This window comes from Lissotriton vulgaris, chromosome 11 (assembly GCF_964263255.1).
Source record: "Lissotriton vulgaris chromosome 11, aLisVul1.2, whole genome shotgun sequence".
Taxonomy (NCBI): domain Eukaryota; kingdom Metazoa; phylum Chordata; class Amphibia; order Caudata; family Salamandridae; genus Lissotriton; species Lissotriton vulgaris.
In genome coordinates, this window is record NC_141699.1 from 273,511,705 (window position 1) to 273,531,561 (window position 19,857).

Consider the following 19,857-nt stretch of genomic DNA (forward strand, 5'->3'; position numbering starts at 1 on the left):
ATCAATGGTCGACTGTCTCCAGTGTTCCCCATAACCAGAGGCACCCTGTAGGGTTGTAGGCTTTCCCCCCTGCTCTTTGCCCTTGCAATTGAGCCTTTGGCGGCTAAGATTCGGCAGCATCACCAGGCAAGGCATTACGCTACAACTTGCACCAAATACTTATCTCCCTCAATGCCGACGCCACTCTATATGTTCGTGACCCACAACACAACATAAATCCACTACTTCGGGAATGTATTGTCTTTGGGAAACTTTCCGGGATTCACATTAACTGGGGGAAGTCGCAAGTATTTCCTCTTACACCTGCTGCCAAACAATTCCCCATGGACTTCCCACTGGAATGGTGTAGCTCCGATCTACGCTACCTGGGGATACGCATTTCTAGAGATCAGGAGGAATTAATGCGCCTTAACTATGGTGTAGCTCTAGACCTTATTGCAAGCTGTGCCATCTGATGGATCGCTCTACCGCTTTTCATGGCAGGGCAGGTCTCACTAATAAAAATGGAGTTCTCCCGCAGCTGCTATACTTTTTCCTGAACATTCCATACCACCCAGGTAGGCACTTATTTAAGGCGCTGCGATCAGAAATGATCAGATTAATATGGGGGCAAACAGCCGCGCCTACAGTGGAAAATACTCACTAGGCCCTACGCCTTGGGAGGCTTCGACGTCCCAGACGTTCAATTATATTACACTTGTGCTCAGGCACACTATGCTTATTTTTGGTTTCACCCACCCGCATATATGCCGCAGGTAGCAGCAGAACAGTGGTTGGCAGACCCGGTCCCCCTTGCAGGCATGATTTGTACAACCCCTCGGCCAAGAGATAAAACATCTACAACGGTTACATGCACAGTTGATGCCTGGCTCCGCATTCTTGCATTATTACGCAGCACCTTGCTTTACTCTCCATTACTCCCACTGTCATACTGTCATATCATCCCCACATGCCATTGCTGCAGGAGACGGGATTTCTTAAGCTATTGGAGATGACGAAAATCACAACTTGGGGAGACCTTTATCTCAATGGGGCATTCAAATCGCTAAAGCAGATATTCCTGGATATTTAGCCCTCTCCATTAGATGTAGAGGGTGGAAGAGGTGTGGTGCAGTGGCCAGGGTGCCTGATTCCAGACTAAAGGGGTTCACGGTTCGATCCCCAGAGCCGGAGGCAGGTTAGCTCAGCACCATGTGACTCTGGGCAATAGCTTGCTTAATCTTCCAGAGGGCCCCCAGAGCCAGAACACCACTTCGGAGGTAGCTATGCGCTTTACAAATACTGGCATTTCATTTTTCTTTTCATGTATTCCTGTATGTGCGTCTTGGGCAGGGTATGTGTCACATGTCCCTAACGTCCCCTCAGGAGCCCCCCACATTGGCTCCCCTACATTTGGTCTTGCAGGCCACTTCTCCAGGACATGTCCTCTACAGACTATACCACACCATTAACACACTGCAGGAGGTGGCTCCCTGCCCTTCTTGCGATCACTGGAATACAGAGTTAGGCTCTGAGCTCATCGATGAACAATGGACCTAATGCTGCCAACAATCGGGGCAAATTTCGGCCAGTAGTAGACTCCGCATTACTCACTTCAAATTTTTGCATTGTTTATATTATACCCATCAAAATGTATAAGTACAAATTGAGGGACTCCGACTGATGCAATAGATGTGGCTCTGTTGTGGCAGATTTTCTTCACCTGGCCTGGGACTGCCCCGTATTTAATGAGTATTGGAGGCAGATCTTGGAGGCTCTAGAACAGATGACAGCACTTTCATTGGAACCCTCCCCACTAGTGGCCTTACTGGGCTACACTGCATTAATAGCACAACCCCATCGTCGCTTCCTATCAATTGCTTTGTTCATGGCTAAACGCCATGTCGCATGTAGATGGGGCAGAGGCAGAGCGCCGAAGTTCAAGGACTGGCTCTCCGATCTAACATATCAACAATAATTTGGTAATTCTGCAGAACTACTCCCCTTGAAGTCCAGACCTAGGACATCTGGGATCCCCTAAAAAACGATCTCAATACAAACCCCTCAACAACTCCTGAGATCATCGAAGGCGAACCAGTGGCATAGAAATTTACGAGTGCAATTGCATGAAATATTCTCTTTGTACACTGTGTGTCTAAACTTCACCCTCACTCTAGACATGTATATTTCCGGAGGATCTAATGTAGATATGTGGATATTGGGTCATGAATTCTCATTACGTTAACGATACTTGTCCCCACAGTCCTAATCAAACTGTCAACGTGTATGGGGTTATGACGACCGCAACACTTGCTTGTATTGGTGAGGCCTAAGAACACATCAGGGCCAGGGTTATTACTCCCCTTTCATTATGAACTGCTTCTGTACGTACTGGTGACCGTGTGTAAAACCAAATTTCACGGTCTATGAATGATTTTAATGTTGCAATGTTATGTCATTGAAAATTAATAAAAACATTTTTTTTTTTAAAAGGGTGTGCCTAATACCTTCCCACTGAACACGTGAAAGCTCCACCCATCGCGAGTAGGTGTGTGCGACGGCCGACTGGGAACAGCTTCTGGGTAAGAAACGTCAGTCCAAGAGCGGGAGATGCAATGCTGCTGGGCGCGGTAGCTGCGAAAGTGGCGAATTTCTAATGTCGGCCACTGAGAGGAGAGCAGACGATGACGGGAGTTGAGTTGAGTGAAGGAAGTCGCCAGGTGCCTCGCTGAGGTAAGGAGGTTCTTTCGGGTCGAGGAGTCGTCCCGATAGACCAGCACTGCCCAGCTGGGGGTCCCTGAGCAGGCTTACTCTATAAATAGAACCTGGATGTTTCCTTGTAGTAAAGTTCTCCTTTGCTGCAAGGCTGTCAGCAGTTTGTACGCATATATAATTGCAAAGCACATCTGGAATTTCCATGTATGTTTGACAAATAAGGAGTACATTGCTTTTAAACTGAATGGACAAAGCATGTGACAAATGGTTTTGAGGGTGGCAAGAGCAGGAGTTGGAGCCTCAGCTTTGAGCCCTTCATCCGTAATTCAGAGGGCTAAGTGGAATGCATCGCAAATATGCATCCTTGCAGTGAGAAAGAACTCTGTAAAAAAAAAAAGTGGAGCAGTAGATAAATCAATGGAGCAGCTATCTCCAGGTCTTTTGACTAGTACATGTTCTCCCCCTGCAATGGCTTTATAAAGGTTCCCCATAGAATTATCCGCCAGTGATATGGATTCTATGGACTCTAGGGCAGAAGCTGTCTTGGTATCTGAGACTGATAATACTTTGAATATATTGGGGGTGGAAAATCCAAAGGCCACTATCAACTCGCAAAATATCTGGAGCAGTGGAATTGCGCCAATAGTTACATCTAGTGGATCTGAAGAGGGGAATGCGGTTGCTAAATCTCATAAAGACTACCCACTGTTTGCAATACGTCGCAAACTAATACTGGAGGGTTCAAATTGCAACTTCAAAGGTCTGGCTACAGGCGGAGTAGTGTCTAGCGACACAGCGGTTCTAGCTTCTATGGAAATTTCGGCAGGGCAAAACAAAACTAGGAGTCTTCGGCATAAACAACGGCAATTAAAACTGGTTATCCTCGTTTACAATATGGAAAGGCTACGGATTTCCTTCTGCAAAAGATTACATTTTTGGAATAAAGGATAAAGGACAACTAAAAACTGTGGAGTGAGGACCGTTTGCTGAATGTGTTTTTACTCCTGCAGTTCCTCATTACTCAGCGGCAAAAGATGCTGAATATGAAGAAGTATGTAGTGTGTGCAGATTTTATTACTTCCTTGCTCCTTTGGCCACTGTTTTATTTGTTAACTTTCACACAGTGAGACATCGCTTAGAAAGATCATGGTAACAACCCGTTCTTTTCACCCCCTTGTACTTAAGAGGGCCCAAAGGGGGCAGCAAGCTCTTTTCATGGATACGCCTTGCTACCAGGACGTGAGAGAGCTCTTAGCTCCCCCTCAGAATGGAGGGATTGTGCCGATATTCGATCTATCTTTTTTGGAGTTAGTAAAGGATTGATTAAACTCATGGTGACAAGACCTGTTTTGGCTTGTACCAATTTTGTAAGGTGCCCTGCATTATTGTAGTAACCCTATCAGCAGTATTTAACATCCATCAGTGGTAACAAGTGCTGCAGGGCTCGAAAAATTAACTCGACCGCTCGCATTTGCGAGTCAGATTAATTCAGGGCCAGCTATTTTTAGGTCCTACTCGCCCTGTCTGGCGAGTAGGAATACAAACTGACACTTGACCTCTGCCTCCAAAAGCAGAGGAAATGTGACAAGATAGCAGGATTAAAAGGCATCTTTATTGCTCACAAAGTAAATGAGCAATAAAAAGGCTTTTAAATCTTGTTAACTTGTCACATTTGCTCAGCTGTCAGAGTCAGAGGTCAAGTGCATTTCAGTTAGGTCGAGGAGATTTTGTAGGTTACTAGACCAGCAGGTCTAGTGCATTTTTAATGATTTTTCGAGCCCTGCGCTGTACGAATGCAAACCTTTCTTCCCTTTTTATCCCACCGCTATCCTTCTCACTCCAAATAACTGACTAATATCCACCACTGAAATTACTTTCATATTTCACCATATTAATTCACCACTAATCCTTTAGGGGCTTCCTGAATAGCGTGCTTCAACACTCCATCAGGGGTAACAAGCGCTATATAAATACAAGCCTTTTTTCCTCCTCTATCCTTCTGCTATCATTCCAAATCCAAATCACTGACTAACCTATTCACCACTTAAAATGTACTTGCATGTTTCACTATACTAATTCAACACTAATCCTCTATGGGTCCCGGAGTTGCGTGCTACTCGCCAAAAAAGCGCTTTGACGCCTCGTCAGGGGTAGTAAGTGCTATATAAATGCAATTACAATACAATACACTAAAGAGATATAGATGCATGCATTTCGATGTTATCAGGGCATGTGCAATGAGATATATGTGGATCAGACAAGATAACCTATTTCAGCGCTTACAAAGCTCAATCTGAAAATTGAGAAATAGGAGGAGAATAGCTTGTAAATTGCATGGTAGTAGTGTAAAGGATGCATATTTATGGTTCTTTGCATGGCTCCAGACTGGGAATTACCAGTTACAAAATGGATGCCACAGTAGAACCACAAAACAATAGATCTGTTCAATTGTCCTTTTTCTGTGTCTGTGTACCTGTATGTAAATATGTGGTTTGAACCAACAACCAGTGTGTGAACAACACTGCTCTGACAGTCAAACCGCGTTACTAGGAATAAATGTTTGAATTTATTTATTTATTTATTTTTGATATTTCTAAAGCGCAGCAAATACCCTCGGGCGTCTTGGCGCTTGAATCAGCAAACATTCCCCAGAGTGTGTGCTTACTTGGTTGTATACATTAGAATTATGACCGGTGGGCTCACCCGGCATAGCGCAGAGGCGTGTGGTGGCTGAAGGACCAATCAAATAGTATATATACACACATACACGTATATTGAAATTCCCTGCTCATGCCGCCGCACTGCAAGGATTGCCCACACACCAGGTAAGTCCAACAGTATCTTTATTCACTGCTGACGCGTTTCAAGCAAACTGACTTTATAACGGAGTTGTATATATATACTTGCTTGCTCCGCCGGCACAGCACACCAATTACACACGGGCGTAAGGAGCAATCAAAAAAATAATCTCTCTCTCTCTCTCTGGAACGCCGTGCCGACTGAGCCACCGGTCATAATTCTAATGTACACAACCAAATAAGTGCACACTCAGGGGAATGTTTGCTGATTCGAAGATTTATTCCCATTAACGCGTTTCAACTGTCAGAGCAGTCTTGTTCACACACTGGTTGTTGGTTCAAACCACATATTTACATACAGGTTCAAAGAAAAGGGACATTTAAACAGATCATTTAGTGATCTATATAATCCCGGAGATTTTCTGCGTGAAGTTCCTACATTCACTACAAGCTTGCTACCTCACTCAAAAAGCTCAGTGGAAAACATTGGTGCTGGGCACCGTGCAACAGCTGTTGCTTTACGGTGAGGATTTATGGCTCCATTTTCGTGGTATATTTTTCTCCAAGCCTGGCACAGGAAAGGATTTCATAGCGTTTCTTTCTCTAGCTGGAATACCACACTCCATGCAAAACTATTTTTTGAACATTCAGGACCGGCGCTTGTATGTTTCCCGAGACCTTGACATTTTTAAACAAATAAACAGCAGCAGGGAGAGAAGGACATTACGCATCAGCTTGGACATTTAATACAGTGGTGTTGTGGAAATTCCAGTTTTAGCTCGCGTGAACTGCTGCACTTTACTGCCATATCCAGCTGGAGTTATGTGAGCATTGTTTATTTTACCTTTTATGCCAGGTTTAAATGCCCTAAATCTAAATCATGGGGACAGGTCTTTCAATGTTCACATTCAAATGCTGGCAGGTTTGAAGTGTTTCTCAAAGTGCAGTGCCAACAGTACACTTTGCAGGATTAAGGATCACTGTGGTCAGAGACACCTAAAGACTTTGTGTACATTGTCAAAGCAGGCATAGCGTGCGCGTGATTGTGTAAGGTATATGTTCACTCATTCCTGCTTGATAAAGTTGGAGCACATTGTAAGCAGTACCATTTCTATATCCATGACCTGTGGGTATTTATAGCATTTGTTAATTTGGTGATTCACTGATTGAGAAAGGCTGTGTGCAGCAGAAACCCATCTCAGGGATCTGTTTTTGCTGGGCCTGGAGATTACAACACTTCATTTTATCAGCCAATTAGTGAATCTTCTTGCTCCGTTTTTCGTGGGTGAAGTTGGATTTCGTTTGATAGATATAGATATATATATATATATATATATATATCCACTGCCTTCTTTTCCAAGAAGAGTTAGTACGCACTCACAATGTCCCGAAAATACACAATTCTTTTTATTTGCAGTAAGGCTACAAGTTCAGAAAGGAATACCGACGCGTTTTGTTAGTCACCACTAACTTGCTCATGGTAGCAAGATAGTGTGGCAATGTTACTGTGGCAATATTTATCGACTTGGCTCTGTCGACAAAGGTATGCACCGGAAAGAGAGCGCCAAACGTCAGAGAACCGGAGCCATGTGTGTGGAATATATATTATATATCCAGCGGAGTAACGAGGCACTACCGCCGAAATCAAGTCGGCAGCCATTATTGCTGGGGGAACCACGTCCATATGACAGACTCCCGTGAATGGTGCTTAGTGGCTCTGAAGGTGGACGAGGGGGCCCCCCGGAGAGGGGCTCATCTACAACGCTCTCCGGTTTGTAGCACAAGGTCTGTTAGGGTGCCTGTATACAACAGGATGCATATCATTGGTAAGAACATTCGCCAAACCCGCAGACCATATTTAATGCATCTATATGGGATTAAGACTATGCTCCGTGGAACACGCTAGTCCCTCTTCCATGTTGAGCCGCCACAACCAATGGACATAAACCTACCTGGTTATATACATTAACTGGTTGGAGGGCGATTTCTTTAAGCAAGCTGAGGAAGGCATCTTCGCCGAAACGCGTCCTTGCAATAAAGAAGCTTTGAAAGGGACTCCCGCGTGTGCAGTGCTTCTTTATTGGAACAGGAGCGTGAATATTGTATGTGGACCCACTTCGACATTTGCTGTTCCCGTCCTCAAGAGTGCTCGCCGCAGAAGTAGATTTGGAGCGTGATGTTTGTTGCGGTGACACCACCAGCGGAGTAACGAGGCACTACCGCCGAAATCAAGTCGACAGTCATTATTGCTGGGGCAACCACGTCCATATGACAGACTCCAGTGAATGGTGCTTAGTGGCTCTGAAGGTGGACGAACGGACCCCTGGAGAGGGGCTCATCTAAAACGCTCTCCGGTTTGTGGCACAAGGTCTGTTAGGGTGCCTGTATACAACAGGATGCATATCATTGGTAAGAACATTCGCAAAACCCGCAGACCACATTTCACATAATGCATCTATAATGGGATTAAGACTATGCTGCGTGGAACACGCTAGTCCCTCTTCCATGTCGAGCCGCCACAACCAAAGGACATCAACCTACCTTGTTATATACATTAACTGGTTGGAGGGCGTTTTCTTTAAGCAAGCTGAGGAAGGCATTTTCGCCGAAACGCGTCCATTCAATAAAGAAGCTTTGAAAGGGGCTCCCGCGTGTGCAGGGTTTCTTCATTGGAACAGGAGTGTGAATATTGTATGTGGACCCACTTCCACATTTGCTGTACCCGTCCTCAAGTGTGCTCGCCGCAGAAGTGGATTTGGAGCGTGACGTTTGTTGCGGTGACACCACCAGCGGAGTAACGAGGCACTACCGCCGAAATCAAGTCGACAGCCATTATAGCTGGGGGAACCATGTCCATATGACAGACTCCCGTGAATGGTGCTTAGTGGCTCTGAAGGTGGACGAGGGGGCCCCCGGAGAGGGGCTCATCTACAACGCTATCCGGTTTGTGGCACAAGGTCTGTTAGGGTGCCTGTATATAACAGGATGCATATCATTGGTAAGAACATTCGCCAACTACGCACACCACATTTCCCATAATGCATCTATATGGGATTAAGACTATGCTCCGTGGAACACGCTAGTCCCTCTTCCATGTCAAGCCGCCACAGCCAATGGACATCAACCTACCTGGTTATATACATTAACTGGTTGGAGGGCGTTTTCTTTAAGCAAGCTGAGGAAGGCATCTTCGCCGAAACGCGTCCTTGCAATAAAGAAGCTTTGAAAGGGGCTCCCGCGTGTGCAGTGTTTCTTCATTGGAACAGGAGCGTGAATATTGTATGTGGACCCACTTCCACATTTGCTGTACCCGTCCCCAAGTGTGCTTGCCGCAGAAGTGGATTTGGAGCGTGATGTTTGTTGCGGTGACACCACCAGCGGAGTAACGAGGCACTACCGCCGAAATCAAGTAGACAGCCATTATTGCTGGGGGAACCATGTCCATATGACAGACTCCCGTGAATGGTATCTTCGCCGAAACGCGTCCTTGCAATAAAGAAGCTTTGAAAGGGGCTCCCGCGTGTGCAGTGTTTCTTCATTGGAACAGGAGCGTATATATTATATATATATATATATTTTCCTGGTCCCGTTCAATAATGGCGGAACCGAAAGGTCAGGACCTCAAAAGCCACACGCCCAGCAATCTGCAACAGCCTCGCAAAAATCAGGAATCCAAAAATGGATGACAGGGAAGACGCATTATTAAATAAAGGTGACGCGTTTCGCTCTACACAAGAGCTTGTTCACACAACACGCCAGGAACACACAGAGCGTATAAATAGTTATCATAAACAAAGGACAATCGAAAAAAAACAATAGTGCACGCCTTCTCTGGATAATGAACATAGTGAAAGGACTCATAAAGTGACAGGAGTTTAAAATAATAACAAATGAAAACAAATGGACCAAATCGCCGTGTAATGAGGCTCCGAGATCCCAGGTAAATAAATCATTACTAGGAGATAGAATTTAGGGGAAAATCCGCACATGGACACAGTAAAAAGTATGTACAATATGTATAGCCACCAGTTTGAATGTAAGTGGAAGTCTGAAATGTATTCAAACCAAATAATGGCATAGTGCCAAAATGAACCGCAGAAAGATATACTAATGAATGAAAATCTGCAGATCATACATATACACACACACACATAATATAGGCTCAACCTAAGACAGGGCACTAGCAAAAGACAAAGAAGAACCAAAGACAGAAAGAACAAGTAATCCAACACAAACAAAAGAGTGGCTCTATGTTCTTAAAGAACTGGATCTTCATAAAGGGCAGTATGCGTACTTGCATGCATGCAGGAGGGATCCCAACCAGTTGGGGCGGGCCAACGGAAATGATTCAGAAAAGGGGGTGGTGATGAACAGAGTGTCTGAATTAAGCAGACCACTCTTACCCAGTCCAAAGATCAGGGCTTGATCCATCACTGTTATTTAGCTCACTGCACCATCCCAGCTCAGAACCTGGCTACATGCAAATTAGTCTGTCCCTGGCCCAGTGCATCATGGGAACAGGGCAGACCAGACTACCAAGCCAATTCTTCACTGGAAAGGAGACAAGCTACCGGGGACCGGTTTCTGGCATTTCAGCCGTCATCGGCCCGGCTTGCTTGAATCCGGATGGTGCAGTGCAAGGGACTCATGTCTGAGTATACCCTGCCACACCTATAGTGGCCAAAAACGATTCAGAAAAGGGGGTGGTGATGAACAGAGTGTCTGAATTAAGCAGACCACTCTTACCCAGTCCAAAGATCAGGGCTTTATCCATTACCGTTATTTAGCTCACTGCACCATCCCAGCTCAGAACCTGGCTACATGCAAATTAGTCTGTCCCTGGCCCAGTGCATCATGGGAACAGGGAAGACCAGACTACCAAGCCAATTCTTTACTGGAAAGGAGACCAGCTACCGGGGACCGGTTTCTGGCATTTCAGCCGTCATTGGCCCGGCTTGCTTGAATCCTGATGGTGCAGTGAGCAAGGGAAATGAGCAGGCAATTTTGACACCAGATCATGGGAAGACTGAATTTTTGTGCTATCAGATAAACTAAAATGATGGAAATGGGTCTACAAATGAGTGTTTAATAATGTCTGCTCATGCCTTGTGGCTTACATGCAAAGGTCTCCACAGATTAAGTTTCACCCACAAAGTGACTTACCTGGCTCTTCCTCGATGCTCAGCATACCATGCCGTTATCCTCTCTTCCCACATTTCAGGAGTCATCTGATACAGATTTATTACCTGCCAAAGAAACAACATGCACACTATCAGTTGTACAAAGCACAGAACAGAATGACTCCAAGGCTTGTTTTGGATGATCGGGTCAGATTTCCACCATTTATTTGCTAACGTTTGCTATGGTTTGTCAATATATTGTAATTTTGAAACTATCACATACAATGAGCTAGAACTGAGGACTATAATTGTTAAAGTTATAAATATCTTCACCTTTAAGATTTTCCACAAAATGTTAATTTTTCGCTGCAAATAGCAAGTCCCAACATCTCCCAAATGGGGAGTTGCTTGATGTAAAAAAATGACTTGGTTTTAAATCTAAACTGTCTAAATCGACGCTGTCTGGCCTTTAAAGGACATTCCACACCACTGTGAACAGTGAAACTGTCAGAAAAGAGCTTTAATATCTGAAAACTAATGCCATTCATGGACTGCTGAATTTACTACCAAATAAAGCTTTTGAATACATCTGAACCCAATACTGTCTTGCTCTGTAACAGACAACACTTTATCAGATTTTGGTTACCACACCAATCATCAAACTTTAGGTTTCTGTCCAGACATGGGAAGGAACATACAAAGAAAAGCTAGGACTCAGCTGTTTTGTGTCGTAAACAGAAGGACTTCATCTGATGATGAAGCACAGCTCCTTCGCGCACAGCTGATGGTAATAGCTGCTTCGCGCCCTTCCTAGCTCTCTTAACCTGCCGCCGCCTCACCACCGGCGTGCACGCTGACTCCGCCCCTTTCTGAGGCCACACCCCCCTCTGTTTCCTACAAATGTGCTTGTACGGGACGCGCAGCGGACGAGCGCAGCGGGAGCGCCGTTTGCGCGCCGAAGGCGCGCCTAAGGCAAGCCCGTCTGCGCCCGTCCGCGACAAGACCGCGACCGGCGCAGGAAACTCTGCCCATTTCTCCCCCCCACATCTCCTACCAACCTAGCGACCTCCTTCAACTACAGGTCACTAAGCAGTGTCCATGTACACTCGACCCAGCCGCACTTTCAGGCCCAGTCAGTTGCAAACACTGTCACTGGTCCACTGGGCTCCACTCAGCTGTCCCATCGGCCAATATACTTCAGGCCCCTCTGCCCTCCTTCAAAGGCGGTCTGATCAACGCACGTTCCATGTGCAAGCACAACCAAGATATACACGACCTTATCTTGGAGTCCAACCTCGACTGCCTCATGATAACTGAGACATGGCTAACAGCAGATAGTAACCCTGATATTGCTGTTGCTCTTCCCCTGGGCTATTCACTCTTCAGGGAAGATAGAGCCAAGGGCCGAGGCGGAGGTGTTGCAATCATCTTTAAAGACACCTTCCCTTGCCACACCTTTAGTCTAGAGCCTCTAAAAAAGACCGAAGGACTAGGCTTCTCTATTAAATTGAACGAACACACTTCGTTCTCAGGCGGACTTATTTACCGCCCACCCGGCAACGCATCTGAGTTCCTCGACTCACTGTACGATTCCTTAGGTCAACTCTCACTCAGATACCCATTCTTCACCCTCCTTGGTGATTTTAACCTCCATCTAGAATCGAAAACAGATATTCAAACCATCAATTTCGTACAAACCCTCGATATGTTCAATTTTAAGCAGCTCGTCTCCTCACCCACTCACTCTCTATGTCATACCCTCGATGGAGTCTGCACAAATTCTCCCTCCTCGATCACACTATCCCCCTCGCCTCAGATCTGGTTTGATCACTCCCTGATCCCATTCCACATCCTAAGCGAAAACCTACCCAACCGTGACAAAGCTGCTTCTCACCCCGACAATCACATCAATTGGAAAAAGGTTCAGGATAACATCACTCTTAATCCTTCTATGCAAACTCAAGCTCCCATCCTCTCCGGCAATGTCGATACCGACGCCGATCTTTTTCACAACTGGATCACTCAAGAAATCAAATCCAGAATCCCGCCCTCACGCCCCCGCACCACCCGGGGCAAAACCAAAACCAATGCCCCCTGGTTCACACCAGAACTTGCAAATGCGCATCTACTATGTAAACAGGCAGAAAGAAAATGGCAAATGACATACGAGGCCACTAATCGTACTTCCTATATCGCGACAAGGAAAATCTACCTTTCGGAAATCAAACTGGCTAAAAAAAACTACTACGTCAACGCCATAAAAAACGCAGGCCAAAAACAAAAGGTGCTGTTCGCGATAGTTAAATCATTCACGCAGCCTAAGGCACTCTTGCCTGAAATCCCCCCTTCTCAGAAATTTTGCGATCAAATCTCTGACTATTTCGAGGAAAAAATTGCCTCGATCCAAATTAATTTCCCCCCCCCCCGTCACTCCCCCAGTGCCCCCCCCACTGGTCCCCCAAGGCTGCACGCTAAGTTGCTTCTCCTCTGTCACCCTTGAGCAGTCAAAAAAAGCCATCCTGGCCTGCAAATCTGGCGCCCCGTCTGATCCTTGTCCCCCCAAGATACTTCACCAATTAATCGACGAGGTTAACCCGACCATTAACAACCTAATCAACTCCTCGCTTAGCTCAGGCTCAGTACCCAACCGTTGGAAAAAAGGAATCGTCAAACCCCTTATGAAGAAGGCAAATAAACCCCCGCCGGATCTTACCAACCTCCGCCCAATTTCGCTACTCCCGGCCTTGGGAAAAATTACGGAACAACTAGTCCATAACGAATTGAAACGCTACCTGGATGATAACAACCTTCTTCATCCCCAACAATCCGGATTCCGCCCCAAGCACTCGACAGAAACCGCTCTCATTGAACTGTCTGACACCATAAAAACCCTACAAGATCAGAGAAAAAACTCCATCCTAATCCTTCTCGACCTAACGGTGGCGTTTGATACCATCTCCCACACCATCCTCATCAGTAGACTCAGGGACATTGGTATCTCTGACTCCGCCCTATCCTGGATTACGTCTTTTCTCTCCGACCGTTCTCAAACCGTCACTCTGGGCCCATTCCACTCCAAAGACAAACTTGTCTCCTCAGGTGTCCCTCAAGGATCTATCCTGAGCCCTCTCCTTTTTAACATTTACCTCATTCCTCTCCTTAATCTGATAGAATCATTCGGCATACCGGTCACTTCGTATGCCGATGACACACAACTCATTGTGCCACTGGACGAACTATCTACCAAAGCTGAACTTAACCTGAAACACTGCCTGACCGAAGTATTTCGATGGATGGACAATAACCACTTGAAATGCAATTCGAGTAAAACGGAGATCCTACCGATCGGCAAAAATATCTCCTTCTGTCCAGCACTTTGGTGGCCGGATAATTCTGTTGCCCCCCCCCCAGACAGTGTCGTCGGCCAGAAATCTCGGCGTTATCTTTGACTCCGAACTCTCCTTTGACCAGCATGCCAGAACCGTCGCAGGCAAATGCTTCGGAACGATCAGATCCCTGAGAAAGTTCTTCGACTTTCTCCCCATCGATGCAAGAAAAACGGTGACAGTAGCGCTCATAATCTCGCGATTGGACTACTGCAACGGTTTGCTCGCAGGAGTCAAAAAGAGCACCATCCTTAAACTGCAGAGCGTCCTACACACAGCTGCCCGTCTTGTTCTGGGCCTACCCCGCAGATCCTCTATCTCTGCAGCGCTTCGTTCACTTCACTGGCTCCCCCTTCACAAAAGGATTCTCTTCAAAATCCTGATTATAGCCTTTCGTGCCTACAACAAAACAGGCCCTAAATACCTCACCAAGCGCTTTCCCCACTATGTGCCCAGCCGCCACCTTCGTTCAACCGATGACAACCTCATCCTTCTCCCTAAATACAATCTGAAAACGAAGGGTGAGAAGACCCTCAGTTTCCTTGCAACTAAAGCTTGGAACAAACTGCCCAAAACCCTCAGACAACAAACCCAGGAAAAACCCTTTAGAAAGCTTCTAAAGACATGGATCTTTAATCTCCCGGACGATTACTCCAAAGCTTCCATCTAATCTTGGACTGGTTTATTTAGGATCCTCAGCGCCAAGATGCTCCCTCCGGAGCGAACGTCCCGCTCTAGAAATACCCCACAAATATCACAAATATCACAACCATGGGGTTAAATCACATATTGATATCACCCATGCCACAAACACTCCCTTACAGCATGGTATTACAGGCATTGTCACCAATTCTGCTAGACTTCATAGGTTGGAAGTTACCTTATTTCTCTAGCTTTGCATGGTCATATACTGACGTCAAGTGTTTTTTAGTCAGTTTGCAGCCTGTTAAAAGCCATCGGATTAAATATAGCTCCAAACATCCAATAGCCAGCTGACAGACAGGCTAAGGGAAAATTCAAGCAAAGATTGAAATAGGGAAAAGCACATGCAGCTTTGCTCCAATAATGAAAGGTGAGCACCAAACCTATACACATTAAGTTTCATTGAACAAGTCAAAGAAAACACTCCAAAAAATATGCTGAGTGTGCTGGGAATTTCTCCTTGCTTCTGCGAGTGAAAGGTTTGCTAGTATGCACCTTTAGAGAAACTGGTACCTAACCAACATCTGATATATAAGTGCTGCCTTGAATAACAAACTGAAGTACATACTTATAGATTAATACATGCTTCTATGCCTTCTTAACGTAAAGAGATTTAGTTTAGTTGCCTATTATTAACTCTGGTTTACTGAACTGGTGGTAAAAAAGGTTAGACTAAGAACATTTTCAGCGGCCTGCAAAGCTGAAAATTATCTTACCATGCCAGACTTAAAATCGAGAATCTATGTCAGAAGAAAAAAAAAGGCAAAACAGGATACTAGCATGGGCAACATAATATTTATCGGGTGGGTGATTCATTTTTTACACAAGTTTTTAAGCACCAAGTTATGATTCAACAGGCTAATTGGACCTACATCCAGAATCCCCAGCTATTTTACCAGAATCTGCTACGGGCCTAAAGGTCCCCTTTCAATATTTATGTCGTCTAAGACTCAACACTGCGTATGTCACCACTAGGTCTCACAATCCTACTGCTTTCAATTGTCAACACCTCTTTCACAGCCTGTACAATTACTGGGTCCTCTTCGCACTTAAAATATCCCCTCTTTTTCAAATGATCAAACAAGGCGCCATGCTCTCTCCTCGAGTCAGCAATTCTACTAATGTTGGCAGTAACAATACACAATATGTCTTGTCTCAATAGACTGCATTCCATAAATGTAATTTTTGTGTACTTAACTTGCCCAGTTGCCCACTAATGACCATAAGCTTACCCTTTTCGGAAGAAGCTCTTCCTGTGCCAAGAAACCAGGTTTGTGTACATTTGCATCATAATCACCAAACTGGAAGAAAAACAGCAAAGGGATGAGTCAGGAGGGTATGGATGAGGTAGAAAAAGAGAACATTATTATAAACAGGATATGTATGCATCTCTTGCAGTTTCAAATGCAAAGCACCACACAGTAAAGGTTCAGGCTCATTCTGCAATGTCCATAGATCAAAAAAACATCTACACTAATACATCTCAAAACATTGACTGATATTTTTGGAGGTAGAGGAAATATCACAGGAAGGGAAGACTGGGGTTACAGGCAAAATAAGGACACCTCTCTCGCACAACAATCATGGGTAGACTCCTAAAGAATGTAAAAATGCAGTGCCATTACATGGCATTTGCAATGAATACAGATACCTCATCACAGGGCTGTTTCACAGAAAGGAGTTCTCGAACAGAATACATCAAAAGCAGATAATACCTAAAGGAGATATTTAGGCCAAATCTACTTTGAATGTATTCTGCTAGACAACTGCACACACATGTGGAACCATGGAGGCAGACTTGGGAAGGAACTTGTACGAGGTATGTGTACAAATTTGAGGTGAAGCAGACAAAGTCAGGCACGTAGAGTGAAGAAGGGGCTTCTGTGGAAAGAGAAATGGGGCGATTGCAAACTGATTAATTGCATGAGAGCAAATACACAGGGAAGGGAGGGGAGAACAGAAAATTAACAAATAATATGGACATGAATGACAAGATATGCAAGGGGAAGTTAGGAGAGATAGGTTGTGTGTGTTTGAGAACTGGATACAAAAGATGAAATAAAGCGAAAAGTCAGCAAGGATGGTGGTAGGAAGCAGAAATAGTACATTTGGCGTACAGGTGAAGAAAAAGGTGGAAATTTGACATGAAATGAGGAAAGAGAAACCGAGGACAGATATGGAAAGAGGAAAAAGGCGCGCTGGAGAGGGTGCATGTAAGCAGCATTAGAAATCGAAACCCAGAAAGGGCAGAGTAGCACAGGCTGACCGAGTACTGCAAACAGCAGAAAACATATTGTGACTCATAACTGGGATCTAATAGATGACAGCATTCTAATCATATCTGTGAGAAAGGGCCTCTTTTGACATGGTTAGCCCACCATTTTTTGCCTGGACATTGATGTGGTTTCGATTGTAGTGCATAGGATCCCTGCCAATCAGGTCCCCTGTGCCAGTGCTTTTTCCCTACATACTATTCCCCAATTGCCCCTTCAGGCCCCCTGTAAAGTCACCAGTAAAAGGTACCTGGGTAACAAGGGCATGGGGACTGAAGAGGGTCCCCTAGGGGCCCCTCACCTCGGCCATGCAGACGACCACTGCAGGATGCCGGGCCTGGTACAGACAAAATGACAAAGTCAACATGACACACTAACTGTATGCCATGCCAGCTAGCACTGCCTAAGATATAAGTAAGTCACCCCTCTAGCAGGCCTTACCGGCCCTAAGGCAGGGTGCACTATATCCCATGTATGGTCATATCTGCAGGAACAGATATGCCCCTACAACATTGGGGTATATTCCTTAATATTGTAAGTGCCAGCGAAGCCATAAAGAGTGCATGGGCTGGAAACTCTACAACTAGTGTTCTACAGCAACATGATGGCTTCACTGAACACAGGAGTGTTTGGTACCACTCCTCACAATAAACCCACGCGATGCCAGTGTGGGATTTTTTGTTACATTTACACAGAGGGCCCCTCAGAGGTGCCCCTTGAAGATGTACCGACCTTGCTGTGAGCACTAACTGGCTTTAGGCAGGCTCCCACACACAGACATGTTTCTGGCCCGTGGGTGGAGAGCCAAGGCACATCCTGGGCAGAGCTGTCACACCTCCTCCCCAGATGGGCCAATGCTTGAAGGGGAAGCTTTAAAGGTCTGCAGCCTTTGTAATGCAACCCCCAGCCTCTGCTGCCAGCAGCAGATGGCAGCCCCCGGTTTGCACCCCCACTTTGGGGGGGAAAACGGTCAGGAAAAATAGGAGTGTGCCCACCTTTGCGAATTCTATCCCTCAGGTGGAGGAGGCGGAGAAAAGCGCACTTTTCAGTCCCCTCAATCTTTTTTTTTATAACTTTTTTTATTATATAGCAAACGAAATCTGCAAATACATTCCTTACGAAGGATACAACAGTTGTACACAGTCCATCAGTGAACATTATACACAGTGATATAACAATTTCACTAGTATCAGTGGTATTACACCGAATCATTCGAGTCCCGATCACCTACAGGGGGTGTAGATATATACCCTCTATATGCATTCCATTTGCCCCTCACCCATCCCCATTTCTTTGGACACCCGCTGTGAATGTATGTAGCTTTCTCAGCCGCCATGACCATGTCCATATCCCTGCAATTGCACCAGTCCTGCGCACACATAAACAGTCAAACATGAACAGTGTGTGTTCGTATTCAGTATAACAAAACAAAATTTGCTGTGGTTTTCTTGGTTCCTTTTAATGTGTATTGGCACAGAGAGCAGCCAGCCGACACGTGTTTCGATAGAGAAACAGTGCTCTCCGACTCTTCAGGGCCAAAGTCTAGGTTGACGGTAAGTATAATCCCAGTACCGGTGATAATTCCAACCCGGTCGGGTTTACAAGAGAGTATCACAGTATTCGAGTACACTATTCGGGCATATATTGCAACACCGGGTGGCGATACAAAGTGCAGACCGGCATCCACCAGGGCTAATTCTAATGACAAGGATAATATTTCACTTGAGAGTACACAGTGAGGAGCAAAAAACCCCAATACGGGGTCAAACAGGAAGGGATAATTCCAGTCAAAGACAACGTTTCAAGACCGAAGGAATCCAAGATGTACTTACAGACACGTGTATGCGTCTATCAATATATTTATCAGGCATAGACCCTGTGTCTTGGCGGTAGCAGATTCATTCCGATACTGACCATGTCCATATCCCTGGGCCACTCGATCCGTTTGGGGCTTGTGCCACTCCCAATTTCTGTGCTAGATTCCGCTTAGCAATCACCATTGCTGTCATTGCCCACTGTCGATCAGCGTGGTTAAGGTCTGTCGGCTCCCATTAATTCAATTGGCAGCACCTGGGATCAAGCGGGACTTGTTTCTCACTGACTTCTGTGATAGTATCCATCACAGCGTTCCAGTATATTGTAATCATCTGGCACAATAGGACTTGGGAGCAACGGAGGTGGTTGCCTGCCAGGAGCTACGGAGAGCAGTTCAACCTATTTTGGAGAAACTTCGCGCCACAGAGCTGAAGAACTTCTGAAGGAGAGAAAAATTAAACAATTCTTCATAAATCCCCTGATGACTTCGGTAAGAGGGGGGGGGGGAAGGATCACAAATCCAAACCTAAAAAGGCTCTGAACGATGTATCCAAGGGCATAATTGAAAGCTCTGTTGATAGATACACACTGAGAAGTAGGAAGGTGCTTTCTTGTCTAAGTAGTCAGTTTACAGTCGGTCCTCTAAAGGGGATGATTCAGGGAGTGTCTCCACTACCGGAAGGGCTGTGTCGGTCTCATGTTTAATCTGCATATATCGAAACTGTTCACCAAGAGCAATTTTGTAGTGTTCCTACAGGTGGGAAAAGCGGACGACGTTTCCATCTTTCCAGAGATCTCCCAGCCGGGAGATCCCTATCAAGTCCCATTTTTTTAACAACTTACTCTTTCCCAGGGTACCAAGTCTGCCTGTGTCCCACAGCGAAGTGTGTTGTGTTAGTCTGTCCGCCCATCCCAGGTGTCATGTTACTGCATGCCAAATCTGAATCGTGTGTGCTGTCGGTCCCATGAGGGCAGGGGCTTTCAGTTTGTTATAGAGGGCCCCATTAACTCCCCACCCCCCCTCTCCAGAGCCACTCTATCTAGGCAGTATGCTGGGTCAGTGTCAGGT

General features: G+C 45.6%; 1 protein-coding gene across 3 annotated transcripts in view; it reads right to left on the reverse strand.

The window, feature by feature from the left end:
* NF2 (NF2, moesin-ezrin-radixin like (MERLIN) tumor suppressor) overlaps positions 1-19,857 on the reverse strand; it is a 484,134-nt gene that overhangs the window by 399,894 nt on the left and 64,383 nt on the right. For all 3 annotated transcript variants that reach the window (XM_086943228.1, XM_086943229.1, XM_086943227.1), the window contains exons 5-6: positions 15,933-16,001; positions 10,656-10,738 (exon numbers count right to left, since the gene is read on the reverse strand). In XM_086943228.1, the coding sequence (XP_086799354.1) occupies positions 10,656-10,738; positions 15,933-16,001 (152 nt within the window). The remainder of the gene's footprint in view (positions 1-10,655; positions 10,739-15,932; positions 16,002-19,857) is intronic.